At 43.4% G+C, this 18368-nt stretch overlaps 1 protein-coding gene across 1 annotated transcript in view; it reads left to right on the forward strand.

Annotated features, from left to right (window-relative positions):
• The window catches only part of igsf3 (immunoglobulin superfamily, member 3), a 114852-nt gene that overhangs the window by 61978 nt on the left and 34506 nt on the right, over positions 1 to 18368 (forward strand). The window contains exons 3-4 of the mRNA XM_023950580.2: positions 4493 to 4912; positions 12338 to 12724. Of these exons, the coding sequence (XP_023806348.1) occupies positions 4493 to 4912; positions 12338 to 12724 (807 nt within the window). The remainder of the gene's footprint in view (positions 1 to 4492; positions 4913 to 12337; positions 12725 to 18368) is intronic.

Raw genomic sequence — 18368 nt, forward strand, 5'->3', positions numbered from 1 at the left:
AGCGTTGGTGTGCTCTTGTGGTAAAAGTAACTTTTGTCTGTTGGCGTCACTCACTTGTTGTAGAAGGAAGACGGTGCAGTTGAATAGCAGCTCAGGAGGAGAACAAGCTGGACTGAAACGGAGCACAGAGGCTGCAGAGGTTGTTGGATGACATCGTTTTGTTAAGGCAGTGCTGTAAAAGCAAAGGTTGTTGGGTGTGAACTACTTTTAAAATCAATTAAAAAAAATAAGAAATGACTATAAAGGAGATGAAACAGGCTAAATGTATTTGGGATATATTGTAGATTCACTTACACACTGCACAAACGACAGATTTTTTTTTTTTATTCGTTTATAGAATGCAACCATTGTTTAATTTGATCTAAAAGATAATACATTTTAGCATAATCGGTTTCTTTTTATTGCAACAAGCGTTCTGTCATACAGTGTTCTGATGGTTTGTGATGAGAGGCCTTCTCTGCACCACACATCCATCCCCTTTGTTATTAATATTTCTAAATGGTCAACCTTTTATATAATGTGTGCGCGTCTTTTCTCTGAATCCCTAATCTACTCAGACCAGGCTTAAATCATGAGTCGCCACAATGACACTTGGTTGCTTGAAGTGACCTATTTGCTCCTTATCAACCAATTCCCTTTCGGCCCTATTGGCACAACACTGCCCATATTTTGGCTTTTCTGCCAAATAAACCTGTTTGCTATTGTTTCAGAGGAGCTGTCGGTCGATGCTGAAATGAAACTGCCAGTCTCTGACAGGTTTGTCGTTTTGGCACCCAACCCAAGGAAAGCAGCAGAAACACCAACAAATGACACGTTTTAACACTTGATTCTAAAATGTAGTCTCTATTTACAGGTATATATTGAAAGTATTCCGTACACCAGATGTTAGATGAGTATTATTTACCACCAACATGCACGGTTAGCAGATGGTACTGTCTTTGGCTCGATTCTGTTGTATGTATTTCTAAACTCTGCTATATTTTGTGAAATTGTTTCTTTTTCTTGCTGCCCAAAGCCTCGTTTTGTCGTTCTTTCATCTTTAGTTAAGAGCAGTTATTAAATGGAGAAATGTATTGTTACAGTCTGTCATCACTTTTTCCAAAATGGTTAACAACCATGTATTGTATTTGACAAGCCTTCAAGTGCAGCTTTAGCACTTTATTTTTTTTTTTGTCGAAGTAACAGAGAAGAATCCTTTTTTTTTTTGCAGCTCACATGCTGTCCTTAAGGAAGTGTCCCACACAGCCCTCTATTTAAAAACACACATCACACTGGTTGCCTTAAACAACCCAAAAAGACCTTTAGAAAAGAAAATGTTCTCTTTATTTATGTGTTTAGACTGCATAGAAACATTCTGAGCTGTTATCACACATCAGTGCATCAATAAATCAATGTTAATCTGCTGAAAATGCAAAAAAAACTAAAAAAAAAAACTAAAAAAACAAGGCTTATGCAAAGGAGATTTGCTTCTGAAAGTCTTTATCTGAGGAGCATTTAAGTTGGACTCAATTACTTTTTCATTTAGTGCCACTCGTCTTAATGTTGTTTCTCCCTGCGATGTTAAACCATTAAACCTGAGGCGCCATTTAGACAAAGAAACTGTAATTTACATGTGTTGCCTCGAGTCCTAGTAGATTAAACATCAGCAACTGCATATTAACTTCACCGTCATTTTCCTTTGCCTGAATTTTATCTTTATTTTGTTACAAATGCGATACTAGTATTTCTGATTATTTGGATGTTGTTTTGAATCTTAAAATGAAAAAAAAAGACCTTTCTTTTTTAGAAAAAGAGTCTTTTTTTCCCCCCAAACCCTTTGCTGCTTAAAGGATTTTCATTGCTGGTTCTGGCACTTCATAGTAACCGTGACAACTGGATAGTTGTTTACGCATCACAGCAGCTGATTGAGACCTCCTAAGCCCAAGATAAGACAACGTAAGACCGCAAAGCCAGAGGGGTTGAAGGGGAATTTTAAATGATGTTGAGAAGTGGACACCAAGGAGTCGGGACGCTCTTCTTTGCGGCCTGCAGTGGTTTAGTGTGTGAGATTTAAGACTTTGTTGGGTTTAGATGAAGACTAGATGACTTAACTCTGACAAATGACTGTATAAGAGCATCTGTGCATTTCAGTTATGGGATTTTTTTAAAAGTTTAATGATGCCATTAGCATTAAAAAAAGCCCTTTGTTTATAATTTCTTGTTTTCCGTGGTGCACTTTTTATTTCTTTCATTTATTATTTGGTTTTATAGGAAATTTGTGTTTTAAGTTATGAATGATGGACTGACTTTTAAAAAAATGTTGTTCTAGCAGTGACCGTGAAAAATAGATGTATCTCATCTATCTTTCCTTTACTTGCATGATGACAGTCGTTGCTGTTTCGTGTTGGATAGAATCAGCTGAATTCCATCAAATCATCAGCTCTCGCAGGATATTCACACACTGCAAAAACAGCCCCCTTTAGAAAAGAGTCAAAAATTCTTACCCCATTGGTAGATTTTCTTCAAATAAGCAAAAATAAATCAGCCAGAAAGGAAAGAAAAATGATCTTACCAAGAATTTGTATTTTAAGAAAACAATCTAGTCGTTTTCTCAAACTAGGATTATTTGTGCCTAAAAACTTTCTTGATAACTTTTGAAAAAAAGGGCAGATCACACCTCCTGGGTTTCTTAGGAGCTCAACATCTTCACAAAACAGTTCTGTAAAAATGTACCGGTACTTTTCAAAACAAGTTCATGAATATAGAATATATAATATTTAAAAAAAATCTTTGATATTGAAAAAATCCGCCACTAGACCTAACAGAGTTTGTCTTGGTAAGATCTATTGAAATAAGTTGGGATTTTTTGCCATTTAAATCAACTTAAAATCTTGAAATTAGTGATAAACACTCATATTTGGGCTTTTTTGCTATAGAAACTGGAAAAAGTATTTCTTAAAACAAGTGTTTTTTGCTAAAAAAATAAATAAATAGAATAAATTATCTTCATAGCCGGTATGTTAATGTTTCCGCCAAATTTAAGCAATAAAACAATCCAACATTATTTATGTTTAGACAATGATCCTCTTAAAGTGAGACCAGAATTACACATTTTATACGTAAATGTATGTTTATTTTCAAACTTCTATCTTGCTGTGGTTAAGCGCACCTTCCCTGTTTTTAGTCGAATAAAACATTCCAGTTTCCTTAACCCTTCCTTGTGCTATCCTAGGCATTTTAACGTTGGGAGTTGGGTCATCTAGACCCACTAGACAGTGCTCTGAACTTTTTTTCTTCAATGATTTGTGATCTTCACTGGTGTCCATGGATTACATGAAATCTTTCCACCTTTATCCACCTTTGTCATGGTAGGGAGAACACGTCAATGTAAGGGTGGGGTCATCTAAGATAGCACAAGGGTTAAATTGAGCTTGTCTGTTTCTAGAAATAAGACCTTTGACTTTTCACAACTTCTGCACCAAAAATGATGTATAGTAAATAAAAACTAGTTTCAGTAGCACTTTTGTTTAAAATAGGATGTTAAAGATCAAATGGCTTTTGATATTTAGGATGCATTTAGATCTCACTGAAAAGTTGCTTTTTAGTTAGTTTTGTTCTAAATCAAGTTTTATTCAAACCAACAGCTAGACACAAATACGTGGAGAGATTTTGCAGGGTATCTGATAAATAAAATAAACATTCACATCCTTAGTCAGTGTTTTTTTTTTTTACTTCTTAATGCAGTTCCCTCTGACATCCTAACCTTAAGTAGCTTCTTAATCTTAAACCCAGTGGAGGCATAAGCATATTGCACAGTGACAAAGTACATGTCCAAAAATACTTCTTCAGATGACACGTTCATTTAAAAAAAACCTGTTTATTTCAGTCTCTTTGCTGCGTTCTTCTTGCTGTCGTCTGAAATGATCACATCTTGATGTCTCTTCTCCTTCCCTGCACCTGACTGTCCCTCCCCTCCCTCTCATTTAGTCGGCTCTCAACCATCTGGTGTGAATTCTCTCCTTCCTTCTCTGGAGAACTTTAAATAGAACTGCTCCGAATCTGTTGTGATTCGGCGTGAGATATTAAAAGGAATTAATTCGAGACATTGGATGGATCTGTGTTTTATTATTTCTTAAGCCAAGCCATGAGGGATCAGAGCCTCCTTCTCTGCCGTGTTAGATTTAAAACGTGACATGTGAAATTCAAATATGGAAGAGGAAATGGAGGGCAGTCACCCTGGAACAGAATCTGGCTGCACTCGCACCTTTTCCTGGGAGAAAATGAGATTAGCAGCCTCTCACCGCATTAACACTGATAACTTCCAACTCACCATTGTAGTAAAACCCAAATGGATTTGCACTGATCACCTGCACACATCATGGCGGTTCGTTTTGATGAATGTATCTGAAGCACAACGTTTTAAGATTTTAATAAATTGGATTCCAGTTGGTGAATGCCCACCTTAGTTGGCTTGCTCATTTTCTTTTCCTGCTTTTTGTCTTCTCTTTTTCAGTCATCGCTGACTCTCTGACAGTAACCGCTCCAGCCCAGACTCTTTCCAAAATCGAGGGGGACACATTACAGCTCACCTGCGAGGTTTCCCGGACCACCGAGCAGCACACTCACTTGTCGGTGGGTTGGTATCTGAGGTCTCCAGAGGACGCGGCAGCTCCGCCCCAGGAGCTGGTCACCCTGTCTAGGGACTTTGTTCTTCGCTCTGGAGGACCCTATCGGCAGAGGATGGCGGCGGGGGACCTCAGGCTGGATAAAACCAGCGCCACAGCCTACAGGCTGACCATCCACAAGCTGCAGCCCATAGACCAGGGACTGCTCTACTGTCAGGCAGCCGAGTGGATTCAAGACCCGGACGGAAGCTGGTTCGCCATGACCCGCAAACAGAGCGAAAAGACCCAGCTGCGCATCCAGCCCACTGGTGAGTGATTGCACGGCTTTAATCAGAAACACTTCAGACGAGCTAGAAAATTTTAGGAAAGAAATGAGTCTGTATTTCACAACACAATCATCATCACAAAAGTGGGACAGGACAAAACAGTGCTTTTAATTGTGTAAAAAAGGAAATTATAGTAATGACATACAACATGTATTTATAATCAAGAATAAGAACAAATGCAGTGTCCCACAAAGAGGAGCTGTGATTTGTCAGCTTAATGACAGAAATCAGTTAGATTTGAAAACAACAACCTCTCTCAAAGAAAAAGCAAGGCAGTTAGATAAACAAACAATAAAGGAGCACAAAGGAAATGAGATATTTTAAGTTCACATTTTCTGTCAATAAATGGTCATTTGTCTTATAATAAATTATTTCATGTTGTTTTCTAATATTTCTACATCCTCAACTTCTAACATCTATCTATCTAGTATGGTGTTTGTCATAAACCTATTTTTGTTGGCAGACGATGCATGATGTGGACTTTGATTTTCTCAGGTTTGAATGGCATTTTTACATTTTTGGAGATTTTTGAACAGAAAATTTAAAGTCAACTGAAAATTCAACTGAAATTGAGGCTTTATTATGGTCCTTTGATTCTGATTATGCTGTTTTTAGCCATAATCAAAAAAACCTGGATGGTTTTCTGGGCCATAGTTTCTGCAGACCGGCAGTGTTTCATTAGAAATTTTTATCTCTGGGTTATGGGCTGGAGTGTTGGCTCCGAGCAACCCCGCCCGCCCTTCCCCTCCCCATTGATGACCGCTTGGTTCAAGGAGCCCTGCGTAATTTCTACATCACAAATAAACTTTTTTTGTCTGCTGCTGATTCACAACAGTTTGAATAAAGAAATCCTCAGAAATTCGATTTTTAAGCTTATTTATCCTAACACATGTGCTCGACCATCAGAAAAATGCTACAAGGCTTCCGGTGCCTGGCGGGGGCGGTGGGGGGCTCCGTTGGTCGGGGGGTCGGGTCCGGTGCCTGGGTGGGGCGGGCTGGGGCGCTGCGTGGTCCTCTGGGCTTGGGTGTGGGGGTGCGTGGTGGGGGGGTGGGGTGGTGGTCTGGCTTGGCTTGGGGGGGTGGTCCCTTTGCCTGTGCTGGGGGGGGTTGGCGGGGGGCCCTGCTCGGGTGGGGGGGGCCCAGCGGCGCCGGATGGGCTGCCCATCTGCACCTGGGGCTGGGATCGGCCCTTCCCTGGCTCTGGGACGGGACGGGACAACCCTCTCGGGGCCCCCGGTCGCTCTGGGTGTCACCCGCTTCGGCTGCGGGGTCTGGGGTGGGGTGGGGTGGGGGGCTTGTCGGCCCTGTCCTGTGGGGGGGCGTTCTGGGGGGGAGGGGGGGCCCATTATTAGTACGGGTCGGGGGGGCTAGCGGGTCGGGGTCTCCGCTGAGGCAATCAGTGGTTGCCTCGGCCGGTTGGCCTCCTCGGTCCCGTCGAGGCCTGACCAGAGCTCTTCTAGGGCCGGCGTCTGGGGGTGGGGGCCTGGGCTTGCTCCGGGGGGGGGCGACGCTTTCTGGCTCCTCTCTCTCTGTGTGGGGTGGGTGGTGCCGGGCCTGGGGTGTCGGCGCCTCCGGGGGTGGGCCCCTGGGCTGGGTGGCCCTGGCCCCTTTGCTGGGGGTGGGCTGGGGGACGGCTGTTTGACCACCGGGGGACAGTCTACCAGCTGTCCCCAACTTACCCTCTTCCTTATATAACCTCATATTAGGGTGAGGGGGTGGGGGGTCTAGCCTGCGATGCGCCTTGGGGGGGGCTACTTGGGAGTGGCCCCCCTCCTATGGTTGCCGTATGGAGTGGGCCCCCCCTCTTTCGGTTTTATTTGCACCTTAGACATGTAGGGTCCTTGGTAGGGGGGGTGCTTGGACATCACTGCAAGCAAGCAGCAGATGTCCTCCTGGCACCCTACCCGCCAATTTTAACCGCACCTTAGACATTTAGGGCCCCTTGGTGTGGAGGGTGAGGGGACATCACTGTGAGTAATCAGGAGATGTCCCCTTAGTGCCCTACTCGCCAATTTTAACTGCACCCCCCTTAGTACACACACCCCTCCCCCTTCAATATATACATTCAAACATAAACACACACACATGCACACAAACACCCTCTCAAACACCCATACACGCACACACATTTTACAAGGAAGGTGGGACCTGGGTCCATCTGTCCCCTACCCCTTCCCTGGTGGGGGGTGCGGGCCCCTTGGCGATGGCGGCCGTGTCCCTTGGGTGCCGGCTCCCTGGGCCCGGCGGTGCTCTCTCCGCGCGGTGGGGGGGTTCATATTACACCTGAGCCGGGGGTGTTCGTGTCCCTGGGGGGTGGGTCCTGGTCCTTGCCCCTGGGCGCTGGGCCCCGCCAAACTTCCAACATGGCCGAGCCTGGTCGGGCCATATTTATAACATCCCTTGTGGGCCGCCCTTTTTTCCCCGGGGTTCCCCCCTCCTGGGCGGGGGGGGCGGGCCCCTGCCTTGCTCCTACCTGGACCAACCGTGGGCCGGGTGGGTGGCTGCCTGGAGTGCGGAGCTGGTCTCCCTTGGGGGGTCCTGGCTCGTACCTGGGGTCGGGGCGGGGGGATGCCCGGAACTCATGGGTGGTGGTGGGGTGCTCGTCTGGGGCTGTGGGCGTCCCTCTCCGGTGGGGCCCTGCGTTGGGCTCTTCCGGCGCGGCGGGGGGCTGCTTTCCTGGCTGGGCTGGGGCGGCGCTCTCTTTCCCTCTGCGCCTCCCTGCTCTCTGGCTCTGGGGGCCTCGCGGCGGTCCTGCTGGCCCTGGCCTGGGTGGCGGTCTTGGTCGCCCGGGGGGCGGTTGTTCCCTGCCTGTTCCCGTGTGGCGTTGGGGGAATTCCGGCTGCCGCTGCTGCTGCGGCGGGGGTATGGGTGTGGGGGTGGCTGGGCGCTCCTCCTCCTTCTTTTCACATTCCACCATCCATTTTAGAAGAACATAAACACTCACCTGAGCACAGGTGTTAGCTCACCTTTGCACTAATAGTTTGCATGATTGAATGAATGAAAGATTTCACACTAGTTGGTTTAAAGGCATAGGTATGCGTTCGTGAACACTATCTGTTTTGTGTGCATGTTGACATGTGGACATTTTTGCGGCTAGCAGGTGTGTTGATAATATTTGAGTGTGTGTGAACAGGCCCCGCCCTTTTTGTACTACATTTGAACCGTACCGTAACGATAAACAACCAGTAAACCTGTCTGCTCTATGCTGCTTCATGGTCTTACCCCCCTTCCCCTCCTATTATCACCCTCCTACCCCCCCCCCTCTCTCTAACGTCCCTCTCTCTTCTTCCCCTCTTTCCTTTTCCGTCCGGTCCAACACCAAAGATTTTCAAACATGATTGAAATTAATAAAGTTTGGCCTCAATTACAAAAGGGGTTTATTCAGACATACCTTTGGTTTGTCTGAAGATGAATAACCCCTCTTGTTAAAATAAAATATGTCCAACACAAGAGGCCCTCAGCTCTCATCTGTTTGCCTAGCTGTTGGACAGGACAAGTTAAAAAAAAAAAAAAAAAAAAAAAAAAAAACAAATGCTACAAGAACATGTTAAAACACCAAAAAGACCATTTTCACCAGAGTAAGTCGTTATTTGGTTAATGGATGATACAGTTCAGCAGGAATTGAGAATTGAGTGAGTGAGAATGAATACATCCTGCAAGGGAACTCCAAGATCGGACAAGACAATTTCCCGTGTTGCTAATTTCAATTTCAATTCACTTTTATTTAATTAGCTCAATGTCACAACACATTTCTCTCAACGGGCTTAACACCGTAAGTCATGAGTAACCAGGCATCAAACCATCCACCCCACCCCTGTGTCAGAGTGCAAACCTGTGCTCTTTACTTTCTTATCCACAACCATGGAGATGCTTGAAGCCATTATGTAGGAAATAAGAAGGAATGGGAGGTAATTACACGGGTCCACATCCCCTCTGTCCTTTTGACAGCATGTGGGCCCGGTTCCTCTGATTACTGATCAGTATCTTACACTAAGCTCATTAGCTTACTAAACAGGGCTTAACCAAACCTCTGCAGACTTTCGTGTTTGTGTCTGTGCGATGGCCGACATCCAAACGGAGCATGCGTTTGACCCAAGAGAACGATGTCTTCTACAATCCGCTTCCAGATCCAAAAATGCAACAAACGTTTTTTTGCCCTTTTATTACTGCCAACAGGAACTCCAGGCTTGTAAGTTCTAGAGTGCATATCGGAGAAATTGTGTTTGCCGTCAAAATTAACGGAAGAGATGGCATAAAAGGAAGGAAAGACAAGAAGGGGAATGGGGTGGCACCGGGATAAGAAAATAACAGATCGCTGTATGAAAGACGTATGGCAGAAACAGAGTGCCTTTTTAAGATAATGATCTAGTGAGCTGTCAATCTCAGCCCAGACTCGAATAAGTAACAAAAGCTGCCATTTAACTCCTCGCATGCCGTTGAAGCTGTTCTGCAGCTGTGATCACGTCATTTCCACTGTAGTGTGTAACACATCAACAGAGATCCGCTTTGTTTTCAACCAAGATGTGGACCATGAGCTGCTTCCACTTTATTACTAAAGTGGCGTAACAGCAGTTAACATCAAATGGAATCATTTTGGCTTCCTCCATCAGCCGCCGTGGACTGATGGGTACTAGATGTTGCCCCAGATCCGCTTGTGTCGACTGGAGCTGCAACTCCGATATCCTGCAGGTTTTTCAGAAGAATTCCAGCTACTTCAGGGAGAAGACTACAGAAAGAAGAGCTCCCCCCTCAACACCCTTTGTCACTCCTCTGTCTTGCCTGTAATTTATAATTGATGGAACCGTTGTTGCATGACAAAGAGCATAAAGCCGTTGCACCACGGTGGACAGATGTTGGTGTTCAAATTCTGTGTTTGTATTTATTATTTGAAGCTTTTTTTTGGTCCTTTTTAAGCAGAACGTTTGTGTTTAATGCAGAGGGGGGAGGAAAAAAGCTTCTCTATCCTCCTATAAAAGATGGAAGAGGCAGTTCTAACACAAGCTAATCACCTTCAGCCGGTGTCGTAGAATGAAAAGAAACAGACCAAATTTTTGTGCACCTTTTCCTTTCTTTTTATCACCTTCTCTGTTCTTCTCACCTCTCATCTACTCTGTTCCTTTATTCAACATCAACACCCACCTTTTCTCATTGCTGAGTTTATTTTTGGCTTAATCTTTCTTTTAATAAAATTTACCTCAATCACAAAGACACACTCAAATGAAAGTGTTTTTTTTTTTGGGGGGGTGTTTCTAACGTGTTCTTGTGGCATGCTTCTGTTGATAATGGGTACATATAAAGAAAATTTAGATAAAAATTGCATTTCTGATATTCAAATTGTGGTGATTTGTGAGCAGACAAAAAATACAGTTTGAAAAGCTTGTAGAAATTAGATTTGGCGGGCCACAGCTCCTTGCTCCACTCCACTCTGATGCATCCTGTTGCAAGTTGATGTTGGGCTGCACACTTTAGCTGAAAGAATTGTTCCATTTAAAGTCTTTGCATTTGTACTAAAGATCATTCATCAACAGTCACTGAATGTGCGGTTCAGTGGATCCTCTACTATGTGCAGCCATCACAGCTTTTAAATAGGGTGCAACTTTAATCTGGCATTCTCCTTTTTGTCCCAACATCCAATTTACCACCATCACAGATGGTCAACAGCTTCTTTCTTTACCTAAAGACGCACATCTGGATACAGTTTAAAAAATTCAATATTTACCGGATGTCCAGGTGTCGAAAGAGCTCACCACATTACCATAGCTAAAAGATCTTGCTTAGATCTTTCAGAACAAAAATCTGTGTCAGTTTCAGAACACTGTCACGTTTGCCTTTTTATTGCCTCCACACCAGTTTCATTATGGCGCCTCCTGCAGGAGATCTAAGCACTTTTACCACTGAGTTTTCTTTAAAACCCTTGTGCTATCTTAGATGACCCCACCCTTACATTGACATGTTATCCCTACCATGACAAAGGTGGATAAAGGTGGAAAGATTTCATGTAATCCTTACCGCGAAGGGGGGTCTAAGGGCAGGGATGCCAGTATAGCTTAGTCAGTTTGTTAGTTCATTTTAGTATTTTCCTATTGAACTCTTTGTATTCGTGATCCTTTTGAGTTCATGTTTTACTTCGAAGCCCATCGAGACGACTGTTGTTGTGATTTTGGGCTATACAAATAAAATTGAATTGAATTGAATTGAATGGACACCAGTGAAGATCACAAATCATTGAAGAAAAAAGGTTCAGAGCACTGTCTAGTGGGTCTACATGACCCAACTCCCAATGTTAAAGTGCCTAGGATAGCACAAGGGTTACGGAAATCAAATTTCACAATAAAATGCTTTTGCATCCTCACAGACACAGCAAAGCATTTTCATTTCATATAAATATTTGTAGCCTTTTCTTCGCTCAAGTGGAAATCAACTGAATAATGTGTGTAACACTGCAACCTCTTTGTGCTGTGGTCATGCATATATTAGTGACTCGCTGTAAAAGGTGACATTGCTAAGCACAGAAGCAGAAAACAATTAGCATAATTTTATTTAACTATCACTTATTAGATTATAAAGTCCAACAAACAGTTGAACCAAAAAAATAAATTACTGTGTCGAATTTTATGTTTGTTTGCTTTTGCCCAAAGGCATGCGGTTTTTTTTTAATCAGTCGTCCATAACAGGCCACAGCTCTGAATGTCAGCAGCTTCCCGTCAGTCTGTACGGACTCCAGCTTAGCTTTTCACATTTAGAAACGTGTGAACAATTACACCTACCTCCTGCCGAAACAGTTCCCAGCATAACTAGGTCTGCAACAAGGGCGAGCTTTGAACTTTTCCACATGGATGCACTTTCAGGAATCATGTTTACAGTCTTTGTAATTACAGCTCAGGGCTACAAACCCATAGAGATGCAAAGCAGTTGTTTCTGACACTCACTGTGCCTGTCATCTGGAAGCTAATGTAGCACATAAAACTGGACACAGACACACTGCAGAGCATGCACAGGCAAAGAATAATAATAATTAAGCACACAGAATAAAATGCAGTGTTTGCTTTTTTCTGTTTTCTAAGACGGTAGAGCTGGAGAGGAAGAGTCAGACTCTTTCTTAGACAACTGAAGCAAATTTTAATTGGCTGTTTCTTTCATTTCTCTATTAGAGCAGCGACACTAAGACAAGGATGGAGGAAAGATATTGAACTTAACTGAAACTGTATGTTTTCGAGTTTTCTCTTTAAAAAAATTTCTTCCATTTCAGAATATGAAAATGCGCATGGATTTTATTTCATTCACTTCTCAGGCATCATAAATGGGTCGTTTTGCACAACAGCCATCTTTATCTGCTTCACTGGAAATCAATGACTTGAACGTGCGAGTTTTTGTTAAGTATGGCGCTCTGCTTTTTATTTCTTTCAGATCGGGACTTCAGCATCCAGGTGAGCACGGAGCGACGGTCCTTCACGGCCGGTGAGCCGCTGGAGCTTCGCTGCACCATTGAGGCGCAGAACGTTCCAGAGCGTTTCTTCTCGGTGTCGTGGGTCTTCAGCAGCTCACCGGTGGCCGTGGTGGGCCCCAGTGCCGTGCCGGTCCTGGGCCCCGATTACGTTGCCCGAGAGGCCGCTGGTCTCATGACTGTGCGAAAAGAGAGTCCCAACGTGTACCTGCTGAAGATGCAACGCCTGAGCCCCGACGACGCCGGGAAGTACATCTGTCGCGTTACAGAGCGAGAGAAAACGCCCACAGGGGACTTCATTGACCGCAGCAAGAGGTCCCGCAACGTCCAGATCACAGTCCAACAAATCAGTAAGTAATGAGTTCACTGCCTATACTGACCCCGCCCCTATATGCTGCCTCATGAAAGGCCTACATTATGTACATGTGCTGTCTCTATTGTTAGCTTTGTGAAAGAGCAGGAAGGATGATGCTGCTCTTATTCCTGATGCGTTTTCTGTTTGAGTGGTTTGCCAAGGATTGGTAATGCAGCTTTGTTGTATTGGCATTGACTTTAATGGGAAGGGGTAACAATATAGGAGGATAATGGAGAGCCACAGAGTCCAGACTCAAGGAGGCTGAGCTACCAGCCATGAAATGAAAGTGTGGAGAAAGAAAAGAGGCAACGAAAGGCGTCTCGAGGGCCCTTTAAGTGGTTCTCTGGGTTAAATTAATATGTTCTGCTGGGGCGGACCTCTGCAACTGCCAAAATGCAGCTGGCCTTTGGGGGTGGATCAGTGGATCAAGCTCGTATGTGGTAGATACAAATGTACAAACCTATAAAACCACTATGCTAGATTTTTGAATATTAATCTGCTGCATTCCTGTCTCTTTATATCTTGGAAGAGTATGTTTATCAGTTCCTTAAAGGCAGTGGCCCCCAACCCTTCTCAGGTCACAAACCAGTTGAATCCCATAATATTTGCATGGACCAATCTGCTGTATGAGGCTGAAGTGGGCATCTGGTTGTACTCTACATTTTGTGTAGGAACCATGAAATGTGATTTAGATTTTCCCGTCATCCACCATCGTGACCCACTATATCCCTTTTGGGGTCACGGTGTTGCTGGAGCCTGTCCCGGCTACTGGTGGGCAAAGGTGGGGAACACCCTGGACAAGTCGCCAGTCTGTCGCAGGGCACACGATTATTCCCACACATTCACACCTAGAGACACTTTAGAGCAGGGGCGCTCACACTTTTTCGGATGGCGATCTACCTTCTAGACAACAAGCTCTAAAACACCTACCCCTCTTTCTTTCTCACTCAAGTGAATCATAAAGGCTTTTCTGCTGTTTCCTGACTGGCTATTTTCATCAATTAGAAACTTTCCAAATAAGTTTGATTTTTGTTAACTTTCTTAACTTGGGGTTTCAATTTAGCGTTCTGTGCAGCCTCTTTAAGAAAGTAGTGGATGTATTTTCAACTTATGAGCCAGCTACTTGACGTGTGCCCATTGACTGTAAATGAGAAGTGGACAGAGTAACTGTAATTTCACCTATAGAAAATGGTTTACTTCCAGCTACAACGAAATGAAGTCAATTCAGTCACCATTTTTTCGCAATACAGAAATCGTCATTTTAGAACAACAAATCGTCAGTAAGCAGGGATTGGTTCGAGTCGGTCTGAGTCAGTGTTTCTATGGCAACCTCTCTTGCCAATCAGGAGTGAGCCCGTTGGAAGACCACACTTCTACTACTTGAAAGCTTATTTCTCATTAGAAGTCTGTGGGATTATGCCTTTTTTGGGACCAGCGAGTACTCCCTTTTTAGAACCCGAGGTGTTGGAGGATCACTCAGTCCAGTTCCCATGCACAGTCAAAGCATGCATTGAGAATGAGTCGGATGTGGTGGGGAGAATCAAGTAGTTTTCCAAAATAAAACTACTTTTGGAATCAGATTATAAATAAAACACAGAAGCATAGCTGAGGTTTCTATTTCTCTGGGGCCTGGTATCAACCGGTCTGTGGTCTGGGGATTGAGGACCACTGCCTTAAGGTGTAATAACAACTACATAGCAAGTCTTTTGAAACAGCAGTTTGCCTTGATTCCAACACGTCATCAGTTCAGTTAGTCAAATAAACATGGCAGAGCCTGCAGGAGTCTCTGCAGGTTGTATATTTAAGAGAGATTGTTTTTAATAACAAAAGCCTTTATTGACTTGTAAAGATATTCACTGCATTCAAATAACCTACCAGCCATTGTTGCTGTAAAAGGATAGTCCAGGAAAAATTAGTTCTTCAGTGCAGCTGGCTTTTGTGGCATCTTGTTCCCATTTGCACACACAACTCTAGATGTGTGTCGTGGCTTTGAGTGTTAAAGTTAGAGTCAGACGAGTAATGAGAAGTGATCAGAGCTTGAGTTGGTAAATTAGCAAAAGGGACAGCAAAGACAAATGGTGGTAAACACCTCTGACAAACGAATGCTGATGGATAAGTTTACCTTTGGCACGATGAACCACGGAGGACTCAGCTGACAAACTGAATCTGTTTCTTGCTGATAGAAATTGCACCATTGTAAAGAGTAGAGGCTTAGGAAATAACAACAGAAAAAGGATATTTGAAGATGTATTTAAGAAAAAACTTTGTAGAAAACTATAGTTCCCCCCAAAAATGTGCTCCATATTTTACTTCTGCCATCACAACTGCAACCAAAGACTCAAATATTCTGGTCGTGTCTAGACGTTCATGAGTAATTCAATAACTGCAAGAAACCCAGCCCTTAGTTTTCCCTCAACCCTTCACACAATGTTTGTTTGATGAGGTTGGTTTAAATAACAATGATGGCTGAAAAGATAAAGACCTGGTCATGGGACAGCCAAACCTAAAAAAAAATAGATAGTAGGGCTGTTTCTGGGTGTTTCAGCTTTCAGAGCAGCCCATCTTGGAGCAATTTTTTTTAAAAATGATTAAACATAGACATATTTTCCCTGGACGGATAATCTCATAAGTCACCCAATGCATTTTGCATGGTGAAATTTCAAGTGGGACGTACCAACTGTTGACCAACTGATCAAGGTTACATCAAAATTAGTTGGGTACAAAATCAACTGGAAAGTTATTTTGGTTTCACCCATTTATCCACCCGCCTGATATTAAAGATCCACCACAATAAAAATCTTGTCTTTTGGTGTTTTTAACATGTTTTTGTTGCATTTTTATAATCATGGAGCATATATATTAAACAAAAAATTCAAAATTGGAATTCCGAAATATTTCTTTAATCAAATGGTGTGAATTAGGAGTAAACAAAACAGATGCGTTTGGGAAAAACTTGAAGGTGTCCCAAAGGCGCTACAATTGGCGGGCCACAAGCTCCCTGCTCCTTTCCATTCTGTTGCATACACTTGTAGACAAATGGATCCATGGACGTCTTCCTTTTCCTCGTCTGAGCTGGTATCTAACTCCAAACTGTACAGCTCCAATATTACTCACCATTTTTGTTGTTAGTTTGGGGTTATGAGGGGCTGTAAGATATAGGGAGAGAGAGTGTAAACGGATGTCGGGAAGCAGGGCAGGTTTTCTCCACGCCAGCAGTCCTGCTCACAACTCTTAGTCAAATTTCTATTAGGGTTGGGCGATGTCCCCTAAATTGGCCGTTGACGATGTTTGCTGTCAACCATTGGGATGGACGATGATATCTTCGGGGGGGGGTTAAAATTTTTGTTCTTATATAATTGCTACATTGTTACAAGAGCGCTAATTGTTACAGGAGCGTTATGTGTGGGAGATTAAGACTGCGATCCGTCCCGCAGCTCTAAGGGTACGAGCTACCGAACTCAGAACCGGGTCTAAAAGTGTGTGTCTGAGCAGAGCTCGGATCGTCAGCACACACACAGCGCTTTGGGGCGTTGTTAGCTTAAAGCAGAAATGTCGCTCAGTCCTTAGAAACTATTCAAACAATCACGTGGATTTGTGTTTCCAGTCGTTTTCCGACTAAATAAAGGCTGATGTTATTCCCACATGTTTACGTGCAGCCAGGATGCAGATTGCAGCGCCACCCAAAGCTAACGTTGTTAGCCCGTGTTAGCATACTGCTAATCCTGGCTTCTTTTCGGCTCCGTTCAGAAAAAGCACTGACCACACGGATTAAAATTCAAATGATGAGCGAACAGGTGCTTCATAATAACCGTAACATTATTAAAAGCACGTTTAGAAGATCCTCTCGTATATTACCGAGCTGACATGTCTATGTATATAGCCGCTCTGCGCTGTTTAACATTGTTCTGTATTGAATTGTTACATTCAATAAAGTTTGGAAAAAAAAATAGCCGCTCGGCGGAACTCACATCCTCTTCCGGTTTTTCAAACCCTATCGCGCATGTGCGAATGATTTATTCTGACCGAAAGTGTGACCTTAGTGAGCGTTTGTTATATTCTGAAAACATTTTTCTGGGCCCATGTACACGGTTGGATTCTAATCCGACCATTGATCCCATCAAGATGTTTTGCACATGTAACCTTATGGTGTCGACTCGCAGCGTGGCGGGGGCGTGGCATCACGATGGTGTCTCTCCATCGGGATGTCACTCACCCATCGCACAACCCTAATTTCTATTGAACAACTGTTTTTTATTTTGGCCAAAAAGGGCATAATTTGCAATTTAAAGGCCACTGGGAATACTTTACAAAAGATCAAAAGATGATTGGTGTGCCACACCCCTTAATCAAATCTTAGAGCCACTAAAATTAAAACTCTTGATTGAGCATAAAAAACAAATAATCCCTAAAAAAAACAAGGCATTTGTAACAAACATAATAAATGTATTTTTTTTACACTAACCTGTACATGTGTTTATTTTTGGTAATAAATAAAACTTTACTGTTTTTACTTGCATATTTATTTTACAAATATAATATATATTTTTTGATGGGAAGTTGGTCTCTTGTGACACCGGCCTCCAGTGGTCTTTTGATGAACTGCAATTCTTGCTACTTCCTGGTTGGCATCACATTCAGAAACAGAAGCAGGATTGGAACTGATACGGAACCAAACTGTGTGTGTGTTTATTTGTGTTGCAAAATTGGAAAGCTGAGCTCTGGAGAAACTGGGAATCGACTTGGTTGTGCAGCAAACCCTTGGCAGTATTTAGCCAACTGCACCAGGCTTTTTACTGATTTCCATTTTCAAATTAGCTTCAAGTGCCGACGCTAAAGGGCTGTCCACTGGTTGCAGAGTTTAATAACCAACCATCTCCTCTTTGGTCTCATCTGCCCAGAGGGATATGTTCTAGATGCTTTATTGGATTGTTTTCCTAGAGAGGAGGAGTTTTTGCTCTTTAGATTTTTTAAGATTCTACTGCTGCTAATGACAGATGTGTAAGATGGTGAAACAAGAGGTTTACTCATTAACAAATCACCATTTCTGCTTTTTGACTTACTTTTTGACATCATTTGGTCGTACTTTATTTCCTACTCATGGCTGTGTGTGTGTCCCTCCATCCTCCCTGCAGGTTTGTGTGGAACATGATTGAATATAGGACGTTCTTAGCTGTGGAAAAACCTATGAAACTCTCACAATTAAAGACAAAGGGAAAGAAAGGGATGAAAGGCTTCTCCTTTGTTCTTTTGAGTGATAGAAATAAGAAGCAAGTTTATTCTATTTTCACAGAGGGCTTATGCTTATTAGGAGGGTCGGTGAGCTGAGAGCGAGCAGCAGAGCTTGGCTGCAGGGAAGGGAAGAAAGTGAAAAAAGGAAAAAGACGGGAGCCACATGCTCAGGAGGCTGGAGAATTGGCTCTACGGGGGGAATAGATCTATTGGGTCAACGAGAGCTTCACGATGTTTGATGGATGTGGAAGTGACAAGAATTGAGATAAAGCACAAAACAGGAGTGAAGAGAAGACTTTTATCCCTCTGGTCTGATGTGCCACAGAGTCCTGTGATCTGAGCCTTCTTTTCCTGCCTGGTTGCGAGGTTGGTGAACAAACTAACAGGGTTCACGAAGAGAATCTCAACCC

This window comes from Oryzias latipes, chromosome 21 (genome assembly GCF_053564925.1).
Source record: "Oryzias latipes strain Hd-rR chromosome 21, Olatipes_Hd-rR_3.1".
Taxonomy (NCBI): Eukaryota; Metazoa; Chordata; class Actinopteri; order Beloniformes; family Adrianichthyidae; genus Oryzias; species Oryzias latipes.